Source organism: Pseudorca crassidens, chromosome 4 (assembly GCF_039906515.1).
Source record: "Pseudorca crassidens isolate mPseCra1 chromosome 4, mPseCra1.hap1, whole genome shotgun sequence".
In the NCBI taxonomy this organism is placed as follows: Eukaryota; Metazoa; Chordata; class Mammalia; order Artiodactyla; family Delphinidae; genus Pseudorca; species Pseudorca crassidens.
In genome coordinates this window covers 43,234,178-43,258,349 of record NC_090299.1, presented here as the reverse complement: position 1 = coordinate 43,258,349, position 24,172 = coordinate 43,234,178, and the positions used below count along the sequence as shown (strand labels likewise).

General features: G+C 43.0%; 1 protein-coding gene across 1 annotated transcript in view; it reads left to right on the top strand.

Annotated features, from left to right (window-relative positions):
- PROM1 (prominin 1) overlaps window positions 1–24,172 on the top strand; it is a 97,159-nt gene that overhangs the window by 14,270 nt on the left and 58,717 nt on the right. The window contains exon 3 of the mRNA XM_067734678.1: window positions 23,690–23,745. Coding sequence (XP_067590779.1) covers window positions 23,690–23,745 — 56 coding nt within the window. The remainder of the gene's footprint in view (window positions 1–23,689; window positions 23,746–24,172) is intronic.

The window sequence follows — 24,172 nt, the reverse complement described above, 5'->3', positions numbered from 1 at the left end:
AGGCTGAAGGCTCTAGAGGAGAATCCTTCCTTGCTTCCTCCAGCTTCTGGTGTCTCCAGGTGTTCCTTGGCTTGTGGCTGCATCATTCCAATCTCTGCCCATCTTCACATCTGCCTTCTGTGTCTCTGGCTCACATCTCCCTTTGCTTTCTTTTATAAAGGCATCTGTCACTGGATTTAGAGCCCATCCTATATCCAGTATGATCTTATCTCGAGATCCTTAACTTAATTATATCTTCAAAGACCCTTTTTCCAAATAAGGTCACATTCATAGATTCCCGGGGTCAGAACTTGGACATATCTTTTTGGGGGCAACCATTCAGCCCATGACACCTATTACATACTTCTTTAGTTCTTCCAGAGAATAGCTCAGAGATATTAAGTGATGTGTCCAAGGTCATATTTCTGAAAAATGATGGAACCAGATTCAGAGCTGATTTGTCTGATTCCAAGTTCTTGAATTTCCATCCTGTAAGTATGTAGTGAGCTAGACCTGTTGCTGTTTGGCAGAGATGGCGTCGACTGGGTTCCCCTGCTCTCAAAAGACTGACCTTGAGCACAGAGACCTCCACCTCCACAGTCAGCTATGATGCAGGAGGGCTGGTCCATGCTGACTGTCCGGCATGAATAGTGTGCTCATGGCTGTCGAGAGGAGGGATTAGTCACGATGGGGCAATTGCAGAAGACTTCCTGGAGGAAGGAACATTTGAACTGAACTTTACGGGTGTGGAAGAGTTCAGGAAGCAGAGGAGAGCATTCCAGGTGCACAAGCAGAGGCCTGAGTGATGCACGTTGAGACAGGAGCTTGTAGGATGTGGCCTGGTGAGCAGTGAGGCCAGAGACCTGCATGTCCAGGAGGTTGTCAGGCCATGAACTTGGGGAGTAGCTTGTGGGCAGATGGCAGACAGGCTCTGGAATGTCAGACCAACGTGTGCATGGGGTTCAGCAGACAGTGGAAAGTGGGCATCACTCAGTAAACCTGTAACCCCAACCAAAGCTACAGGAAGGAGGCTGTGGAGGGGTGGGGAGTGGGGTATGCATTGTCTGCTGTTTCTGGAAATTCTCATGTACACTTGGGCACTAGTGACCTAGCTCAGTGTTACTCCAGGTGTGGCCTTTGGACCAAAAGCATCAGGCATCACATGGGAGTTTGTTACAAATGCAGATTCTTGGGCCCTACCTACTAAATCAGAATTTCCTATTTTTTTAATTTAAAAATATTTTTAAAACTTGTATGCATACAGAAAAGTGCACCTAAACCTACAGCCTGATGGCTTTTCATAAACTGCACATATCTGTGCAACTAGGCCCCAGATCAAGAAAAAGAACAGGCCCCCAGAAGAGCCCTCTCTTGTTTCCTGGTTACTGTCCCCAACTCATCCCAAGGATAACCCTCTCCTGCTTGTTAATAGTGTAGATTTGTTACGCCTGGTAGAACACAGTAGTGTGTTCTCTTTGCTTTCTGGCTTCTTTTACTCACCATTTTATTTGTGAGATTCATCCATATTGTTGCATGTAGTTGTAAATATTCACTATTGTTGTTGTGTACTGCTCTATCACATGAATATACCATAATTTATGTATCCATCCTACTGGATTGGCGTTTGAGAGGTTTCCATTTGGGACCTGTTTTAGTCAGCTTGGGCTGCTGTAACAAAATACCATAGACTGGGTGGCTTAAACAGCATACATTTATTTCTCACAGTTCTGGAGACTGGAAGTCCTAGATTAAGGTGCCAGCAGATTTGACGTCTGGTGACAGTCCTTTTCCTGGTTTGCAGATTGCTGCCTCCTTGCTGTGTCCTCACCTAGTGGAGGGAGAGAGGGTTCTTGTCTCTTCCTCTTCTTACAAGGGCACTAATCCCTCCACAAGCCCACCCTCATGACTTCATCTAAACTCATAACATCCCAAAGGCCCCACCTCCAAACACCATCATACAGGAGGTTAGGGATTCAATATATGAATTTGTGGGGACATAAACATTCAGTCCATAGCAGGGCCTTTATACATAGTGCTGCAATGAAGATTTTCGTACGTGTTTTTTGGTGATTATATATACACATCGCTGTTGGGTATATACCTAGGAGTGAATTGGTGGGCTGTAGGGTAAACATTTTTTCACCTCCAGTAATACTACCAAACAGAGCTCCAAAGTGAGTATACCAACCAAATCCTTAAACATTTTTTTTTTATTATGGAGAATTTCAAGTATGTGCAGAAGTAGAAGAGTCTGATGAGCCCTCACTTACCCACCACCCTGGATTCAACAACTCAACTCATGACCAATCTTGTTTATTTCTACCTCTACCCACTCCTTTTACTCACCCCCTTCATTTTGAAGCAAATCGCAGTTTTTCTATCATTTCCTCTGTAAATATTTCAGTGTATTTCCTTAAAAGTAAAGACATCATGCTGTTACACTGTAGAAAGTTAGCAGTAGCTCTTCAATATAATAAAATATTCAGATTTCTCGGTTGTCTCATAAATGCAGTTTTTTTTTTTTTTTTTTTTTCTCGCTGTACGCGGGCCTCTCACTGTTGTGGCCTCTCCCGTTGCGGAGCACAGGCTCCGGACGCGCAGGCTCAGCAGCCATGGCTCACGGGCCCAGCCGCTCCGCGGCATGTGGGATCTTCCCGGACCGGGGCATGAACCCGCGTCCCCTGCATCGGCAGGCGGACTCTCAACCACTGCGCCACCAGGGAAGCCCAGAGCTCTGGATTTTTAGTTTGATTTTTTTCTCCCCAGACTTTTACAGCTTTCTCACATGTACTTCATCCAATGGACTGGCCTTTTCTAAGTCTTTATAGAACATTAGACTTAGTTTTCAATGCTCATTCTTTTTATGTTCATATTTCCTCAGTTTGTGTAATATTTAATTACACATTTGTATAATATTTAATTACTTATTATAGATAAGGAGGCAGAAAGAAGCTTGGGAGTAAACCCAGTATTATGGGTTGAATTGTTTCCCCCTGAAATTCATATGTTGAAGTTCTAACACCCGGTACTGCAGAATGTGAACTTCTTTGGGGGTAGGCTTGTTGTAGATGCAATTAGTTAAGTTGAGGTTAGACTGGGGTAGAGTGGGCTCCTAATCCACTTGGACTAGTGTCCTTATAAAAGGGGAAATTTGGAGACAGATCTGGACACAGGGAGGATGCCACGTGAAGATTGGAGTCATGCTGCCACAAGTGAAGAAAGTACCGGAGGCCAGGAGAGATCTAGGACACATCCTCTCCTAGAGTCTTCAGGGGAGCACCTTTCACACCCCGATTTTGAACTTCCGGCCCCCAGAACTGTGAGACAATAAATTTCTGTTGTTTAAGCCATTTGGGGTAACAGCTCTAGCACACTAATCCACCCCGGAAGTGAACAGGTGAACTGGTGTTTGCAGAGGGCCAAGGGTACCCAACAGAGGTGGTGGTGGTGACTTCATGGTGAGGGCTGGTATACAGCCATGTTCTCTGAGGAAAGGAGTTGATGGCTGGGTCATCTGATCAGCTGCAAAGTGGGGTTTACCTCCCACAGCCTCCACTGTACGTTTGAATAGTCACACTGTCCTAGCCTTTAATTCATGAAGATTCAACTCTATGTGCTGAAGAGTAAAAAAGAGAGAAATAACTTGAATAGTACAAATATTTCTTTCTACTGTTGTACAACTGCATTATGTAGTGTGAAGCCACCTCCTCTGTCAGAGCTTAAAAGTTGTCACTGCTTGCTTGAGACAAGAGATTTAAGGGACTTCCATGAATAATTCTTTTTTGCCTGCTTTCTGTTCACTGCATTTCCTGCTTGACCTGAGGACCTAACCCCCTGGAGATGAAACACCTCATTCTGTTGCTTTCTTCCTTCCACTTGCCTTTTGGCAAACTCCCTTTGTTTCTTTAAAAGTTTCTTCATGTGATACCTATTCTGGAGATCTGGTGGCTCTCAGCACATCATTTTGTCTGTGCTATCTGTGTCATTTATACACTTTTACTGTTGCGTGTTTAACACTGCCTTTTAATAGTTTGCTGTCTTAGATTGTACACTTATTGATGCCAGTAGTGCCTGGCACATTGGAGATCCTTCATAATCTCTTGCTTTTGTTTTGATATTTTTGAACTTTTAAAACTATTGTACTTTCTCCCCTAACCACTACAAATTTCTTTCTCTATTTACTTAACAAAGGTTGAACATTTGCTATGTGTACTTTCTTGAAATACTAGTGTCACGATGATATCACCGAACTATCATACAGTAAAACCTGCCGGGCAGTGAGCCCTTCTGAAAGAGCATGTTGCTCTGCTTTTAATTTTTTTTTCTAGAATTTCCCTTACTGTCAGATTTTTGAATTTTTTTTGTTTCTTTATTGTCAGCTGTTAATTTATCTCCGCTTTCTTCAAATCCTAATACTTCACTTTGTACACTTCAGCTTATACAACTATCTCGGTGAGTTGCAGTGGGTGGCTTCACTTTTTCCTGTAGAATTCAAAGTGTATTAACTTTGCGACAGCTATTTATATTTCAGAAACTTAAACTTTATTACCAAGATTGCTGCTTTTTTTACTTGCATGGGAAAACTCAAGTTTATCATTCTTTAGCCATCAAGATTACCAAATTTAACAGTAATTAAATATCTATGAAAAGCTCAAGGGCGAGAAATAGCTGTGATGTGAGGAACATCTTGTGTGATTCAGACTAAAGGTGACAAGGGCTTCTGGGGATACCTGAACAGAGAAGGAATAAGTATTGGATTAAATCTGAATCATCAAGGGACTTCCCTGGTGGTCCAGTGGGTAAGACTGCATGCTCCCAATGCAGAGGCCCCAGTTCGATCCCTGGTCGGGGAACTAGATCCCACATGCTGGAACTGTGTCCGCATGCCACAACTAAGAAGTCCACATGCCGCAACTAAAGGATCCCATGTGCTGTAGCTAAGACCCAGCACAGCCTAAATAAATAAATAAGATAAATAAATATTTTTAAAAAAATCTGAATCAGCAAATGAGTCCAATTGTATACATTTGTTTCTTGCTCATTATTTATTAAAATAAAACTACATTTATTTTTAATATAAAAACAATATACATACATACAAAGCAAATAACATTTTTTCTCGCTTTTTTTTTTTTTAAATTTACTTATTTGGGCTGCGTTGGGTCTTCGTTGCTGAGCGCAGGCTTTCTCTTGTTGCGGCCACCAGGGGCTACTCTTCGTTGCGCTGAGCAGGCTTCTCATTGTGGTGGCCTCTCTTGTTGCAGAGCACGGGCTCTAGGCGTGTGGGCTTCAGTAGTTGTGACTCATGGGCTCTAGAGCGCAGGCTCAGTAGTTGTGGTGCAGGGGCTTAGCTGCTCGCAGCATGTGGGATCTTCCCGGACCAGGACTTGAACCCGTGTCCCCAACACTGGCAGGCAGATTCTTAACCACTGTGCCACCAGGGAAGTCCCTCTCACTTTTTTTAAATTAAAAAGAATTTATTATTTTTAAAATTTATTTTATTTATTTACTTATTTATTTTTGACTGCGTTGGGTCTTCGTTGCTGCATGAGGGCTTTCTCTAGTTGTGGTGTGCAGGTTTTCTCTCTCTAGTTGAGGCGCGTGGGCTCAGTAGTTGTGGTGCGCGGGCTTAGTTGCCCCGCGGCATGTGGGATCTTAGTTCCCAGACCAGGGATATTACCCGCGTCCCCTGCATTAGAAGGCAGATTCTTTACCACTGGACCACCGGGCAAGCCCCTTATTCTTATTTTTTAATAAATACATTTATCCTGAAATGCGGGGTTCTCATTTTTAATTTCTGGTAGTTTATAATTTCAGTTTTGATTTCCCCCTTTACCTACATTGGCTAAAACCAATTGAGGAATTGAGAAAATTTTACTTTTTTGAAAAGGCATGAATGACAAAGAGTCAGTATGAGTTGTTAGAGTCTACTTATTTAAAACATTACCCATCTTCCCCTGTGTACTACTCTGCCATCCGCCTGGGCTTTGTCCCGAGCTATGTGGGCTGCACACCTGGAGTGATTCCTGGTGAGTCTTCCCATGCCTCTCCCCTCCTTGCTTTCTGTGATTGTGCAACGAAATATATCCCTTCAGCTACCATTAGGGTATTGTAGAGGTGGTTAATCACATCTCAGAGTTTCCTTTCGGTGAGAGCACGTGGAATAAAATATTCCTTCTAGTTGAAGTTTTTCCTGAGCGATTGGACTGAACGCTTCTGGGTGGCTCCTGGGAGATTTTAGAACGGTGGCTCCCCCTTCAGGCACAGGTGTAGGACACAGGTGTGCCTCTTGCTTCCTATGTTCCTTTTCCACAAATGCCAAGTGCATGTGGAGTGCCTGCTTTGGGGGATGGAACCACGAGTCAGATGGCCTCCACCTGCATGGAGCTAAGGAGTTTCACCTTGTGTCCCTGGGCTTCCTTTTCTTTTTTCTTCCTTCTTATTTATGTTATACATATCCCAGTAAGCCTAGGTAGAATAGGAATAAAAATTTAAAATCCTAAAAAATAAAACGCTAATTGGAAAAGGCACATAGACCCCAATGTTCCTAGAAGCATTGTTTACAGTGGCCAAGATGCGGCAGCAACCTGTGTCCATCAACAGATGAATGGGTAAAGAAGATGTGGTGTATAAATATGTGTGTGTATGCATATATGTATATATATACACAGTGGAATATTAGCCATAAAAAATGAAACTTTGCCATTTGCTAAAACATGGGTGGACTTGGAGGGCATTATGCTAAGTGAAATAAGACAAACAGAGAAAGACAAATACTGTGTGATCTCACTTACATGTAGAATCTAAAAAAAACAAAACAAAACAACAAACTAGTGAATATAACAGAACAGAAGCAAACTCACAGCTAAAGAGAACAAACTATATAGTGGTTACCAGTGGGGAGGGTGGGAGAGGGGTAATAGAGGGGTAGAGGAGTGGGAGGTCCAAATTGTTGGGTGTAAGGAGCTACAAGGATGTATTGTACAACACGGGAAATAGAGCCAATATTTTGTAATAACTGTAAGTGGAAAGTAACCTTTAAAACTGTATAAAACATAAATAAAAAATTTTAAAAATTAAACAATAAAATCCTAAAAGCCAAGTTCTTCTTGAGTGGGATTTAAAAAAAAAAAAAAACCTAAATATTGAATCATTTAAAACTAGAAGAGAGAGGATGGAGACGACTCCCAGGGCAGTAGCTTAGGTGAAAGAAGTCTCTTCATCCTTTCAAGTAGAGTGATGACTCGTTTATAGGAAGCAGCTTGAGGGACGAGCTTCTGTTTCTTAATTCTGTGGGAGGAAACTTCAGAGTCCACAAGGGCAGCCAAAAGGTGGGGACATAATTGTTTTCCTGTGTTTGACATTTCTTTAGCATTTATTTCAGGAATCCATCAGTCCTGTATTATTGTTTTAAAATATTTAATATTTTAATAATTTAATTGATATATCCTGGGAAGGGGAGGTTGTCTATGTTCGAAAATCCTATTGGAGGTTGGCTGACCCAGAAGCTCGGCCTCATGAGATTTGGACAGCAGGCTTCTGGGAGGGCGATTGATTGTGACGTGCTCACTGAATGCCACAAGGCTACTGCGGTGTAAAGTGACTGAATACTTGGGAAGCTTGCAAGGAACTGCATTTCTTTAAAGAGCCATTCCAGATATAACTTGTGCAATAGAAATAAAGCAGAGTAGAAATGAACGTCTACTCTGAAATTAACAGCTGACTTCAGAAATGAGTGCTTCCCTGCAATAACAGGGACAGACAAGTCTCCCTAAAGAACCTATTTGCTTACAGGTAAATCCACGTGTTCTACTGTGAGCATGTGTATCAAATCTGTCCACTTCCCTCTGTCAGGACTGTCCTCCCCCTGGCGGAGGCTGTCTGTCACCTGGACCAATGCAGATGCCTCAACTTGGGGAAGAGAATGGGGAAGGGGGTACGCAGTAGCCTCAAGGACTGTAATAGTTACGGCAGCTGCCTCTCCGCTCTTTCTGGAACACACCACACGATGTCCTGCTGCACACCCTTGGCATCTGACTGTTCTCTTTGCTTGGACCGTTCTTCTGCATGGCTTATTCCTCATGTAACTTGGTCTTTGCTCAAATGTCATCTCCATCTCTGGCCACGCTCTCTAATTTAGGATCCCTCTCCCTAGTCCTTACGTTGTTTCATTTTTCTGTGTGACACGTTTATTGGTATTCTAGTAAACATTTGTTATCCTTTTTATCAGACTAAATATCATAAGGGCCGGGATTCTATTCTGTTCACCTCTTCCATACCGTATCCCCAGAGCCTGGGACAGTGCCTAGAACGTACGTAGCAGGTGCTCATTAAATATTTGGTGTGTGCATAAATGGATAAACTCTTGCACACCTCCCTACCCTGCCCCTGCTGGCCTGTTAGTTCCTAGAAACTCTCTATATGCTCCTTCCTGGCAGTGGCGTCTTTGCACATGCCTTGCCTTTCAGCCGGATGTTCTGCATCCTCTTAGTGGGTGGCTAGTTCCTTCATATCTTCCAAATCTCTGCCTGTGTTTCCTCCTCCGATGGGGCCTTCCTGACAAACTACAGCAAGCCGTCTCCTTGCTTTTCCTTCCCCAGCTCAGCACCCCCCAATCATGCTCTCAGAACCGTCTCATCTTCACTCTGTGAGCACCCACAGTGCTGTGTCATCAACCTCCCCTTTCTCTCCTCTCCCGTCTTGATTCTCTTCTGGCAAAATCCCAAATCTGTCTGCACCGTTTTCTGGTTACTCCGTCTTCTCATGACCATATCAGAGTAACTAACTGCTTCTAGAGAACGTTGCAACTGTGCCGACAGGACTTGCTTTAAATGTATATCCACAGATCTACAAACACACCACACTCCTGACAGAGTAAATGCCCTTCCTATTTGCATACTTTCTCTTCTGTTTCTCAAATTTCTACCCTGAACCCTCCTCCGTCAGCCAGTGACCTGATACTTCATGGAGAAAATGGGTGGAATCACATGGAAACTAACTCATCCCTCCGTATTTTTATTTCCAATTTTTCACTAGGCTTATTCAGACATTTAGAATTCTTTTCCCCAAATGGAGTCAATAGTCAAAAATATCATTCTAAGTTTTGGAAACAATTATCAATTTACCAGAAGGTCCTGAAATGGTTTATGCCACCACCAGTAATGTGTCGGGAATTTTTTAAGGTTGAATTAATTGTGTCTCATTACTTTCATATATATTTCTGATCACTAGTGAAGTTGATTGTTTTCCCATCTGTTTCCTTTTTGAGGAGTTTGTCAAATGTCTGTCAAATGCCTTCTGCCTAATTAGGTAGCAGAGTCACTCTTTTTAATATTGATTTCGTGTCAGCAGCTCTCTATACGGAAACCCTTTGCCTAATCTCTTTACTGCGAATTGGCATTAGGCCATTGGTGTTAGGGAACTTGTCATTTAGGGACGATCGTCTGGTCAGAAATAATCATCCAATTTCATACTTCCATTTTATAGATGAAAAGCCTAAGACCCAGAGACAGGAAGCTTGCTCATTTCAGACCGTACAGCCAAATGGGAGCTGGCAGGACAGGGAAGCAAGAAGGAGGGCAAGGGAAATGGTTGGCTGGGAGGGAGGTAGTGTCTGCTTCGTTGTTGCCAATTGGGTTCCTGGTACTTGGAGAACAGCAGGAGCCTTGTTGACTGAACATGCTATGGCAGACAATGTAAGTGAGTAGTTTATCATTTTTGGTCCTGTCATGCATTGCAAGCACAGCAGACATACTTTTATTTGTATCTGTTTTCAGGTAGAATATGTTCATATGAAATATACAGGAACAAAAATTTTACAAAGGGTCATAAACAGAAATTTTAAAAAGGGTCCATTCTCCACCCAAAGAACAAAGGCTGGTTTTCAGATTTTTTTTCCCTGGGCAAAGATTTTTTTGTTATTGTTTTTATATAGCTAAAGTCACCCTATATCTCCATATAGAATGTAAGCATAAAGTTATGACCTAGAAGAAAAACAAAAAGATATTTAGATCATCTGGTTTCAAACCCACTGGTCTCCTGGGTATGCAGATTATCTAGAACTGACTGTGCTTGAAGGTCTAGTCATTTTTTTATTATGATAAATGAGACTTAAAATAATAGGTTGTACATTTAAAGACCAGGCTCAATTAAGAACTTAGAGCTGGAGAGAAATCAGATTTTGTCTGATGTTTAGTGTACCATTGGAATGGCTGGGCTTTTAAGGTTCAACAATAATGATGATTTGGGATCTTGTTTTAGTTTGTAAGAAGTCTTTGATTTCCCAACCCCACCCCCTTTAGAGCTTAATAAAGAAGGTGAGGTGAGGGCTTCACTGGTGGCGCAGTGGTTGAGAGTCCGCCTGCCGATGCAGGGGACACAGGTTTGTGCTCCGGTCCGGGAAGATCCCACATGCCGCGGAGCGGCTGGGCCCGTGAGCCATGGCCGCTGAGCCTGCGCATCCGGAGCCTGTGCTCCGCAACGGGAGAGGCCACAACAGTGAGAGACCCACCTACCGCAAAAAAAAAAAAAAAAAAAAAAGAAGGTGAGGTGAAAGACATGCAGGATTTTCTTTTTTTTTAATGATTTACTTTTTTTTAAATTTAATTTTTATTTTATATTGTAGTATAGTTAAGTTACAATGTTGTCTTAGTTTCAGGTGTACAGCAAAGTGATTCAGTTATACATATACATATATCCATTCTTTTTCAGATTCTTTTCTCATATAGGTTCTGTAACAGAATATTGAGAAGATTTCCCTGTGCTATACAGTAGTTCCTTGTTGATTATATATTTTATATATAGTAGTGTGTATATGTTAATCGCAAATTCCTAACTTATCCCTCCCCTCACCGTTCCCCTTCGGTAACCATGTTTGTTTTTGAAGTCTGTGAGTGTGTTTCTGTTTTGTGAAGAAGTTCATTTGTATCATTTTTTTTTTAGATTCCACATATAAGTGATCTCATATGGCATTTGTCTTTCTCTTTCTGACTTACTTCACTTAGTATGATAATCTCTGGATCCATCCATGTTGCTGCAAATGGCATTATTTCATTCTTTTTTATGATTGCATAATATTCCGTTGTATATATGTACCACATCTTCTTTATCCATTCCTCTGTCAATGGACATTTAGGTTGCTTCCATGTCTTGGCTATTGTAAATAGTGCTGCAGTGAACATTGGGGTGCATGTATCTTTTCAAATTATGGTTTTCTCTAGATACATCCCAATAGCTGGATCATATGGTAGTTCTATTTTTAGTTTTTTAAGGTACCTCCATAGTGGTTGTACCTGTTTACATTCCCACCAACAGTGTAGGAGGAGGATTTTCTTAAAACAAAATGTAACAAAACTTCTTAAGAATAGTGCCATGATTGTATTTCTAGATTTTTTTTCAAGGAAAATGTTCTTGCCTAGAAGAAGTTAGTTTATTAGATCTGATTTAGGTGACTTGTTTAGGGCATGAAAGTTTTACTGAACACCTGTCACAGATGCATAACACTGGGTTAGGGATTATGAGATTTACATGGGAGAGAGAACATTTCCTACTTTAACAATCTCCAGTAGAGGAGACAAAATGCATTTATAGAGAATAAATAGTCCAGGGGACATGTAAGCCAGTGGATCATTCAAGGTCACAAGTGGGTGATGAGTTGTAGGTATTTAGTGACAAGGATAGGAGGGTTTTTTGTTTGTTTTGTTTGTTTTGTTTTTGCGGTATGTGGGCCTCTCACTGTTGTGGCCTCTCCTATTGCGGAGCACAGGCTCTGGACGTGCAGGCTCAGCAGCCATGGCTTACGGGCCCAGCCGCTCCGCAGCATGTGGGATCTTCCCGGACCGGAGCACAAACCCGTGTCCCCTGCATCGGCAGGCAGACTCTCAACCACTGCGCCAGCAGGGAAGCCCAGGAACTAGAATTTTTAACTTGATAGTATTACAGATTCTGTCTTTTTGCGGTTTTTTTGGAGAGTGTTGGGAAAGGGGTGGAAGAGTATGTCAATGAAAGAACTTTGTTTAAATTTTTTTTAATATTCTCTTAAAAATTCAAGTGAGATCAAAGTATATACAGGAAAAAAAATCCCCCTTCACTCTGCTCCTAGTTCCATTCTCTGCCCCTCGTTTGGGGGAGGCCATGGTCAATAGCTGAGCCTTCTGTTGTCACATGACAGAACAAAATGGGGTGGTGTTGATTCCCATTCTCATGGGAGTGTCTGTGCGATCACGTGCACCTTGGTGCAGACCAAAAAATGCGATTCAAACATCCTCAAGGCCAGTGTTCCTTAAATGAACAGCAGAGACAAATGACGCTTTCCAGGAACGTCTTAGGGGAGGAAACAAACCCCGGGACTCCACAGGTACCTCGGCCATGTTGCCTGCCTGGATTTAACAGTGGTGGCAACACAGCTGCTGGACCATCTTACTCTCAGGCCCAGCGGCCCCCTCCCAGCCCCGTCCCGTCGTCAGGGAGGCCACAGGGCCCTGAGCCCTTATCCGACTTGCATCTTGGTCAAGGATTCCGAGCTGCAGGAGCCCCCAGAGGTCTCCCTGCTCCTGTGCAACGTGAGAGCCTGCTTCCTCTAAAAGCACTTGACATGATTTAAGGGCCAGCCTGCCCAGTCACGGGCTTGGCTGCATGTGGCCTAACAGGGAAACAGAATCCCCCGGCACGGATCTGTGTGAACATGTGGCCGGCGGAAGGCTGCAAGGGCCAGACTGGTCCCAGATGCTTTTCCAAGCATTGCTTCCTGTGCAGCATTTTTCTGAGCTCTTTTCTGGAAGAGCGAGTGAGTGCCATCATGAATTCTCATGCAAGCCGATGTGTGTCAGTCCTGCAGGGAAGCTCCAATCAGTTAAAGGAGGACTGCACAGTCACGTGCTGACAGCTGAAATGAAGGGAAAAACCGCACCAAGGGTGATCGAATTGTATTTTAAATACAGGAAAGGGGGCTCGCCCTCTGGAATACTTGATTATATACTTGGAGGCAGGGAGCATACTTTTGATAAGTTCTAATAAACCCAGCTTGGCTTCCAAATGTCTGAAGCATCAATCCCTTTATTAAAAACCAAACCAAAGGGTTTAGTCATGTTGATGGAGGAGTTGAACAGCAGAAGGTAGAGCTCCGTGAAACTGAAAGGTACAGGACTGTGGCTGCCTGAAGGGGTTGTTAAAATGCATTCTCTCGGGTTTCCCTGGTGGTGCAGTGTTTGAGAGTCCGCCTGCTGATGCAGGGGACACAGGTTCGTGCCCCGGTCTGGGAAGATCCCACATGTCGCGGAGCGGCTGGGCCCGTGGGCCATGACCGCTGAGCCTGCGCGTCCGGAGCCTGTGCTCCTCAAAGGGAGAGGCCACAACCGTGAGAGGCCTGCGTACCGAAAAAAAAAAAAAAGCATTCTTTCAAGTACTAAATTTGGACAGACTCATTGCAGCCGCTCCAGAAGGATATGGTGAACTCCAGGACCTGAGGCAGTTGCATCGTTTGGGTCCCCACATCCTCACCCACACCAGCCAAAGGAAGATGTGAGCCAAGGAGCGGGTGGGTACCGTTCATTCCGATGTCAAAGGACAGCGAACATATTTAACCAAACCAGGCGGCTCGAAGATGGGCTTGCTAAAGTACATTCTTCAGAGAAGCAACACTTAACCTTGCGAGTGACAAACCAATTTAGTTCTGTCGTTTTTGATGGAAATCTTTGCAAAAGGCATATATTGATTTGCCTTTTAGTTTTGCACACACCAAACATAAGTTGATTTGGGGGGTTGCTCAGGGCCATCATTCAAGGTCGGTTGTCCTCAGAGACGACGTGTGATCTCCTGTCCTCGAATTAACTGGACCCCGATGACTTGGCTGGGGACTCAGGCTGTCAGGAGTTGCCATGCCACTAATGGTGGTGACAGGGCCGCTCAGATGCGCTCTGCTCCAGCACAACTACGGGGCATACCCATTCTATGGGGGAACATAGCTGGCGTGGCTGAGTCATGGTTAGTCTTCTGTGCCCACTTGGCCAGGCTGTGGTAGCCAGTGATTTGATGAAATGCTCATCTAGGTGTTGCTGTGAAGGTGCTTTGTAGATGTGGTTCACACCTACGTGTGAACCCTTTCAGTGTAGGGGATTACCCTCAATAATGTGGGTGGCCCTCATGCAATCAGCTGAAAGGTCTTCAGAGCAAAACCAGATTTCCACAGGAAGAAGAAATTCAGCTTCAGGACTGTGACGTCAACTCCTGCCTGAGTTTCCAACCTGCCCTGAGATTTCCAACTTGCTAGTGCCCACAGTTCCTTAAAATCAGTCTCTCTCCTTCTCTCTTTCCCTCTCCATCTCTATCTCTAGCTGTAGCTCTAGCTCTGTCTCTGTCTCTGTCTCTATCTCTATCTCCATCTCTTCTATCTCTGTCTCTATCTCTGTCTCTATCTCTATCTCTGTCTCTATCTCACCACTTACTGGTTCTGTTTCTTCAGAGAACCTGACTGACAGAGGCAGTTATTCCCAAAGTTTGGGGATGAGGGTGGTGAGTCGTGTGTAGCTGGAGAAAATTCTAGCCCTCTCCCCGTTCCAACCACTGAAGAATCAAATAAGCAAGGTCCTTCCATTTTTCCTGAGGCAGAGTTTATGATCATCAAGTTCTTTCTCTGAAGTAACCGCGTTCTGTGTAGACAGTGTCCCTCTGTGAGCCCATGTGGCCATTTTCATCTACCCTAATCTCGTGGCTTGGTGATGGGATGGTTGACACAAGTCTACCTCTAAATAAGTGAGGAGCTTTTTTGTGGTTTTTTTTTTTTTTTACCTTGTATGCTATCTTAACTCACCTCCATTCGAGCCAGTGGACTGATATCCAATAAAGGACCTCGGCTTTGCATCAAATGATGGTCAAACATATTTGTATTTATATACTTTAAGTTAAAATAAAATGTCTAAGGCATGAGTCTCTTCTTTTTATTTTTCCACTAACCTGTCAGCTATCAGAACAGATCACACCTACTGTGCTAATGCAATGTATATTTAAACATTTTCCATGCAATGAGTTGGCTCCTTAAACATTTTTCTTGATTAAAAGGTAAACTGAGTCAAATTATCCAAATAACCAGAAGTTTCCTAATTTGTTTGAATTAGTGAGATTTTCCTGTCAAGAGAAGAATCAAATTTCATTTTAGAAATCAGAATCAGGAAGCTCTAAAGCATAAAAACAATCCACAGAAAACCTAGATCAAAGAGAGAAGACAAGCTTCAACCAACTGCAGTGGAATACCTCTGTCTGTAATCCAACATAAGATCTCTTCCACATGGGGCTCTGGTGAAAGTTCTAGGGACCACATACAAATTATGTAAATGTACATTTTCACCAACTACCTTTGCATCTTGATTTATTTTTTAAATTTATTTTATTTATTTATTTTGGCCGTGCTGGGTCTTTGTTGCTGTGCGTGGGCTTTCTCTAGTTGCGGCGAGCGGGGGCCACTCTTTGTTGCGGTGCGTGCACTTCTCATTGCGGTGGCTCCTCTTGTTGCGGAGCACGGGCTCTAGGCGGGTGGTTTTCAGTACTTGTAGCATGTGGGCTCAGTAGTTGTGGCTCGCAGGCTCTAGAGCGCAGGCTCAGTAGTTGTGGCACACGGGCTTAGTTGCTCTGCGGCATGTGGGATCTTCCTGGACCAGGGCTCAAACCCGTGTCCCCTGCATTGGCAGGCGGATTCTTAACCACTGTGCCACCAGGAAGGCCCTGCATGTTGATTTAAATCTGCAGTCTCCTCCAGAAAGAACAGCCTGGACCTGTTAGCTGGTGCTCACAACCCATTTTACCAGCCACCCTGTGCACATAACTCTTGGAGAGGGTACCAAGATCTTACATCCACTTAGTCTTAACTCCTTATCTGATGCACGTTTCCCTGAGAGTAGTTTACGTAAATAGTTTAGCACTAGAGACATGCTTGAATTCGTGGTTTAAACTGATTATGAACATATGTTTTGTAGATGAGGAAAATTCAGTTGGTAGTGAAGCTTTTGAAAGGCTTATGAACCTATCAGCTAAGCCTATTAATGACTACCAAGGCTTTATAGACCCATGGATGAAGAGCAGGCAGCAAGGGTGTTTATCTGAGCTATATTGCATTGCATTTTGTAGTGATTTTTCTGGGTTCAAATGCCATTTCATGCATCCTTTTATGAATACAGAAATTCTTTTAAAAAAATAATTTTTTAAATTGAAGTATAATTGATTTACAATGTCATGTTATATATATATATATATGTATATATATATATATCTGAACATATATATTGTTTTTCAGATTCTTTTCCCTTATAGATATTACAAAATATTGAGTACAGTTCCCTGTGCTATACAGTAGGTCCTTGTGATTATCTATTTTGTATAGAGTTGTGTATATATGTTAATCCCATCCTCCTAATTTATCCCTCCCCCCTCTTCCTTTTCAGTAACCATAAATTTGTTTTCTATATCTGTGGGTCTATTTCTGTTTTGTCAATAAGTTCATTTGTATCTTTTTTTTCAGATTCCACATATAAGCGATATCATATGATTTTTGTCTTTGACTTACCTCACTTAGTATGATCATCTCTAGGTCCACCTATGTTGCTGTAAATGGCATTATTTCATTCTCTTTTGTGGCTGAGTGATATTCTGTTGTATATATCTACCACATCTTCTTTATCCGTTCATCTGTCGATGGACATTTAGGTTGTTTCCATGTATTGGCTACTGTAAACAGTGCTGCAATGAACACTGGGGTGCATGTATCTTTTTAAATTATAGTTTTCTCCGGATATATGCCCAGGAGTGGGATTGCTGGATCATGAATACAGAAATTCTTATCTTTGAATGAAGATGTCTTTTAAAATCCTGGTTTATGTTAGTGCCATCCTGTTGGCTTCAGTAAGTCTTAGTCTGCTATGTTATTTATGTGTATACTTGCTCCTGAGAAAAGTGAGTTTGCCTTTGTTTGGTCAAAGCTAGCAGGTTAGGCTATTTGTAGAGGAGGCTTGCAATGGAAAATGTTGGGGGTCTTGATTGGCTAAGGCTTTTTTAGTTAGGGTAAGTGACACCATTTGCTATAACAAACAAGCCCAAATTTCGGTGAAAAACATTTCTCGCTAACAGCTCAGTCCAATGTAGAAGTGATGGAGTCGTGAGGGCTGGGCACTCTGTAATGGTTCCGTCATCCTATTGGGCTTTGGATTTCACCACTGGCTCCTCCAGTGGGTGATAGGTAGATGGGTCAAGTGAGCGACCATCAAGGGTCTTACAGGAGGCTGTAGAGGCCAGGAGTGGAAGTGATGTGCACGCCTGTCTACCCACATTCCACTGGCCAGAACTCAAGTCACGGGGCCCCACCTAACTGCAGGGGGGCTGGAGAATCAAGCCGTGGGCCAAGGAGACTGAGGCCACACATGGTTCTGCTGAGCACTCATTTGGTGCCACAGGCTGAAGAACTGGAGAGGGCAGAGCAGTGAAGCGTGTGCGGTACAAGGGTGGAGGTGAAGGACAGACGCCAACATTTTCAGGTTAGTGTAACATACTGAGCACTGCCCTAAACGCCCTTCTCAGGGCAAAATGCCACTAGCTCTTCCACACCCGGTGTCATGCCAGCACATCCAAGAAGTTCACACTTTTCAAACTGTCTAAGTTTGTGTTTTATCAGGACTTGTCAGGCATTCCACTTGGTTTGCCTACCTGCCCCTCATCCTCTCAGGAATTTGGTGTAGACGGAAGTCTTTTGTGCCTGGAAAGAAACAATTAAAGTTATGTTTTAAGTAATGTTTAGTTTACTAAAGTTATGTATTTAGAAGCCCAGTGTTGGTAGGACTTTAAATTGAACTTGAATATTGTTTTATTCTACTTATAAAACTAATAGCTTTAGTAAAAATGTGAATAATCTCTTTCACTTTGACCAGTGTTGATTTAATGCACAAATTAACAGATTAAGTCATTCTTAGTACAGAGACCCCCAGACCCTGTGAGTATAAAAGAGTGCCACTGGGGGTCAATGGGGGACACTGTGGGCATCTCCACAGGGGGACACTTAACACTATTTATGCTCTTAATTAATCACATTTCCAGGTAAACACTTTAAGTGCCCAAGAGGGCTAACTCTGTGTGTGGGTAATTTTTTATTAATAAGAGTTCAAAGTATAATAACAAATTTAACCTGATATTTAGGAAAAAATAATGATTCACCTTCTAACATTTGTTCATATAGAAAAACCTGTTCTGAACATTTTACTCTCTAATTTTAATGCTTACACCATAATACTTCTAAGTCTATAACTTAATTTTAGGTTTAATATTAATAATCCCATAGTGTTGCATCTGGTCAAAGAAACTAGAAAACATCAGGTAGAAATTAAAATAACCTGAATATAAGACTTGACTAAAAGGCTTTTCTAAAGCCTTTTAAAACAAAGCAACCTAAAATTCGAATACTTTTGGCAGAAAAATTAACAACTATGAACAAAATTAACATTATATATAATATTTTAGCAAGAACTGCATTATAATAATATTGTTTTACATATAGTAGAGTGATTTACAACATACTAAATGCCTATTTTATGTCAGAAATAAAAATATCTTTATCAAAAATACTTCTTAATATAGTTTCGCACTTTGGGGAGATTCTGTCCCCAGTAAATGGCAGGAACACAATTTAGAAGATGAAAGGTGTGATACATTTTTTTTTTGGCTGTGTTGGGTCTTCTTCACTGCACGTGGACCTTCTCTAGTTGCAGTGAACAGGGGCTACTCTTAGTTGCAGTGCATGGGCTTCTCATTGCCGTGGCTTCTCTTGTTGCGGAGCACGGGCTCTAGGTGCGTGGGCTTCAGTAGTCATGGAGCACGGGCTCTAGAGCGCAGGCTCAGTAGTTGTGGCACACAGGCTTAGTTGCTCTGCATCAGGTGGATCTTCCCGGACTAGGGATCAAAGCCGTGTCCCCTGCACTGGCAGGCAGATTCTTAACCACTGCGCCACCAGAGAAGCCCGTGGTACATTTTTAAATTAAGAGACCTAACTTAATTGAGTTGTCAAATAGATATTATCAGCAAAATCTTTCCAGGAGCCCTTAAATTTGTCACAAATCTGATAAATGACCTGCCAACAACTGGGGTTTTTAAGTTCTCTATCCATTTTGTGAGAGAACATTCCAAAAGTGAACTTGCACTTTGCCTGGCTTGGTTCAGAACCTACATATGTATTAAAAGAAACCAGTTAGGAACAAATATCTTGTCAAAGATGAGGAAGATGAGTCTGTTATAGATGGATCCTGCACAAGACACTTTTCTTATTTTATGTTGCTTGTGTAGCTTCAGACATCAAAAAACTCATAGAGAAGTTACACACACACACACACACACACACACACACACACACACACACACACACACGAAGAGCCAAAAACAAAACCAAACTACTTTGTAACCTGGTGGTATAACCAAGGGGTCAGAATTCGCTCTTGCTGCAACATTTCTTAATTTCCATCATCACATGAAATTTAAAGTAAGTCCCAGATAAGAAGACACTGTAAGGTCTAGGGGCTGAGCACAGAGAGGCTGACAGACAGTCCCTGTCATTCCAGGAAGACCCACAGAGTCAGATGCTGAGAAACAGTCTTCTGCCATGAAAATAACTTTCTCATCTGCCTGCTTACATATTTCCCTCCCACTGCTGTACCTTAAGAGGCAACTATTATGTTATGGAAAAGAGCATGGAAAGATACAGTGAGAAATGGAGCAGGGCATGAAAAAGGTGGCCGGACCACCCTCCGAGCTCAGGGCAAGGAGAACTCACCGGCCTCCTGGAGCTGTCCAATCCGGTGCTCGTTGCCTTTCAGGCCCCATCTCAGCAGATCCTCCCTCAGTTCTGGAAGGACAAAGGGTCACTATTGTCCACACTGAAGTCTCACGGAGGGCAGGAGAAGACCGTGGTTTCTCAAGCAAGAGGTCTTACTCCTTTCTATCATGATCACAGCACCTGGCACCCTGTAGGCGCTTAACATGGTGGTTGAATATTGTTGAATGACCCGAAGACTAGGTCAGGTTTAAGTCACCAGGATTCGTGCAACAAACAGAACCCACTGCCATCATGACATCATTTTACAACCTGCTTTGAGCTGTGCACGCCTTCTCAGGGCTGAGAAGAAGCAGGTAGACACAATGGAGAATGTTAGGGTTGAATCTGTTCGTTTGGAAGCTCTCAGAGCTGATGTTGGTCACGGTACGGTCATCTTTGGTGAGCACCAAGGCGAAGCCGAGGTTTCCAGTTTGCATGTTCTCTGTTTGGGGCTCTGTGCCACCTGCGTGCTGATGGCTAATACCCACCAGGCAATACAAGGAACTAGGCACAGTATTCAGGGGTCCTGTCTGATCTATGGAGCGGAAGCAGCATTTTTTCTTTTTTCTTTTTTTTTTTGGTAAAGAAGTATTGTGTTTGTGCAGCATCCACACCACAGACAGCTCTGGAGCCCTGGAACTTGCTGAGGGATTGCTTCACAGCCTTGGGAGGGACCCAAGTGATATCTGAAACTGGGGGGCAAGGAGGGACTGAGTAAGAGGCGGAGCCCTCCAGATGGGACGGTGGCAGGTTTAAGAAGGAAGGGAACTTCCTTACGAGGCTTGTCTTGAGCAGCTGTAAGATGAGTAGATCTCCGCACCCACCTGCCTGAATCTTAAAAGTTCATGTAGTGGTCTCAACTGGATTCAGTTATGTAGCCCATTCAGATGGTCTCAACTACACATTACTCTCTCAAGATTGCATCCTTGAACCCAGTCATAGTGTGGGATGGGTGGGCAGAACGGACGTTCCACGGGCAGGGGAGGGGTGAGCAGCTTCTGAGTGCCTGGGTCCAGCTCGCAAGCCAACCAGTGGTCACATCCTGTCCACGGCCCCCTCCACCATGAGGATGCAGGCGACCCAGAGGCTGAGACGGTTTCCACCAGAAGCCTTCTATGAGCTGGCCAGGAAAGACAAAGGCAAAGGACTGGGATGCAGTAGAACGAGTGTGACACTTGGGAACCATGAAAAGTGTGGGGCAGAAGTGAGACCCCGGTTCTTCCACGTGCTTTCTGAGATGGACCGTAATGGATTCAAAGTTCTCACCAGCAGTGAACCTATTAGATCTGAGATAGAATTTCCTAGTGTGGGGTCCCATGGGCTCCCGGATGAGGTGTGAGCAGCAGAAGGTTAATGTCGGGGCTTGTCAAGTAAAGATGCTTAGGTTGTGCTGTACAGGCATTTGTGATGTTCACTCACCCTGATTAAGAGCCGCTTAATTAGAGATACACAGGGAAGCCAAGGGAAAAATGGATATTGTGGTCCTGAGCGTGAAGGACGCCCATTCTGTGTTTTTGTGACAGGGGATGCTGGGAAGGAGGGGGCATTAAGGAAACAGATAGAGGCCTTGAGGCTTTGGGGGAAATGGAATTGCTCCGGGGTGAGAGTGGGCAGGGTTATCTGCCGCCTCTGGGCCTGTGCTGTCCAGTGCGGGAGCCACTAACCACGTGTGTCCATGGAGCACTTGAACTGTAGCTTGTCTGAACTAAAGGGCATTGACACCGGCTTCTGAACTCTTAGTATGAAAATAAGACTGTAAATAGCTCATTAATATTTACACTGATGATATCTTGAAATGATACTACTTTGCATATATTCGGAGTAAGTAAAACATATTAAAATTAATTTTAAACTAATCATGTTTTTAAATGGAACTACTAGAAAATTTGAAATTACTTATGTGGCTTGAGATAGATTTCTGTAAGACAGTGCTACTGTAAACCACGGGAAGGGAGATCATCTCTGCTCCAAAGTCTTGGGATGGGTTTTTAGCCAGTACAGCAAGGATCAGCTTCGCCAGAGGGTCAGGGCCAGCTGGCAGCCAAAGGACAGGGATCACCTGCCAGTGAGTGTTGTCATTGGATGTAGTTGGGACCATGCCTGGGACACCCAGGACCACCAGCATCACAGAAGGACTCAGGAGGGGCTGGGTCTTCAAGCAAACTGATGGGGGCATCTGTTTGACAGAGAGGAATATCACTGTTTCCCAGAGGTTGCCATGGGTACACAAGCCATGTTCTCTGGCATTGGCTCACCTCCACAGAGCTCTACTAGAGCAGCGCCTGTTACGTGTGTGCAGCAGACTAAAGCAAAGAGACTGGTTCAAGGCCGGAGAACACCTGTGATCCTGGGTTGCCCCCAAGGTACCTTGGAGAAACTCTAGGGTTCCCAGGGTTCCCTACCAGTTTGAAAATCTCTGTTCCTGCAGCACATCCTTTACAGGTCTGATCCACGTATCTATCTGCTCCGTGCAGGTGGGAAGTTGTTTTCCAGAAGACCCTGTGGGGAAGTGGCTTGCTTTGTTTCCTGGCCTGTACATGTGAATGTCTTTGCTTTAAAAAAGGGTTCACCGTGGGGTTTCATTTGCGACCCCCAGTAGTATACTTTGGAAGTGCTTATACGGGATACAGTCCTAGCATTCCAGAAGCTCATTCCTGGGGCAGAAGACAATGTGCAGTGTGGGAAGGACCTCGCACCAGGGGAAGGAAGACCTGGGCCTGGGTCTGGCCTCACAAATCACTGATTTTAGACAAGTCACCCTCCCTATCCGGCCATCAGCTCTGCTATATCATTACTAGATGGGGGAATCAGGATACGAGGTGGCTCCTGAGCTATGTGAGAATTTTAAAATGCCCCAAATGAGCATGCCCAGAAAAAGTCAGTTTTGCTTAGCATTTTGGGTTTTTCTTGCACTGCTTGGAGAACGGAGAGGGACGGCTCATGTTCAGAGCTCTCGGATTAGGTTAACTGTAAGATTCCTTTCATTTGTAAAATATTATGTAGTAGAAGTATTAAAGAATAAATTGCATTTGTGGTTCCAAATAATTAAGAAAGCAATTTCATGGGCTATGGGGCAAAAAACAGTAGGGATAAATGGAGTCAATTCCCTAAGGAAATCTGATGTTCCTAATCTGCGTGCAAATGTTAATGCATTTTCCAACTTAAAAGAAACATCACATTTAGAGTTTAGAGATTCATTATCTCCTGTGGCTAGTGGTGCTGTCAGTCCAACTTGGCTTACGTATATTAACCAGCAAAAATCATGCGCCCTGGTCACATTAAAACTTTAAACCTTGTGATTCAGTGTCCTGTCAACATGTTCATATAGACCAGGAGGGCAGCCTTTTTCTGTGAAGGGCCAGATAATAAAGATTTGAGGCTTTGGAGACCATATGGTTTCTGTCGCTCTGCTCTTGTAGTTTGTATGGCTGAGCAGGCAGAATCAACATATGGGTGGGGCGGTGTTGGCAATTTAATAAATAATAATTAATTAAACTTGATTTATTGACAAAAAAGAATTAGCAATATCAATGTAACATTTTATTAGTGACTGTTAATGAGGTGTATGTAGTTTGCTGGTAAATATTAAGGCGTTCTGTGAGAAACTGAAAACTCTTAAAGATGGCAACCCTCTAATTTTGCCACTGGCAAAATCGTAGGTCGAAAATATTTTTTCTCCATTCTTTGCTTCTGGTTAGAGCCTCATTAGGTCAATTATTTACTTGCACTAAGAAAGAGGAATAAAAGTATAAGAATACTCTCTTGAGGTTCAATCATTTGTGAGCACATAGAGACCTTTATTTTCTAAATATGCATTTTATATTTTTACTGAAAAGGTAATCGTGCCATTGTTTTGTGGCTTTTTTCCCCCAGATATTTTAAGAAAAGTTGTACAGAAGGAGTTTGACCTGTCAACGGATTATGAGAAGGTAATTTTGATGGATGAATTTGTTAGCAGAAAATAAATATGAGCAAAACTTTGGCTGATTTGAAAGTAAATCTTTAAACAACTAGTTGTTTTACCTGTGAATTTAGTAACCTTTCTTGACTAATGGAGTATTGAAATGCCTTATAAATCCCATTTGAACTACACCAGAAATTTCAAAAGTAGCATTTGAAGAAACATTCGCCTTTCAAGCTGTATGTTATTGAAAAACTAAAATTTCCTTAAAGGAAGTCTTATGCTACGTTTTTTAGACAAGGGATGAGAACCCCTTAACTAAATGGAATGGTTTGAACGTCCCTAGAAGCAGGCATGCGTACTTTTCACATACACATGCATACTTGTAGAAGAAAAAGAATTAATTCTTACCAGAGCTCTTCCACAAGGAAGTGATGTGGGAGCTTGTTGTTAAA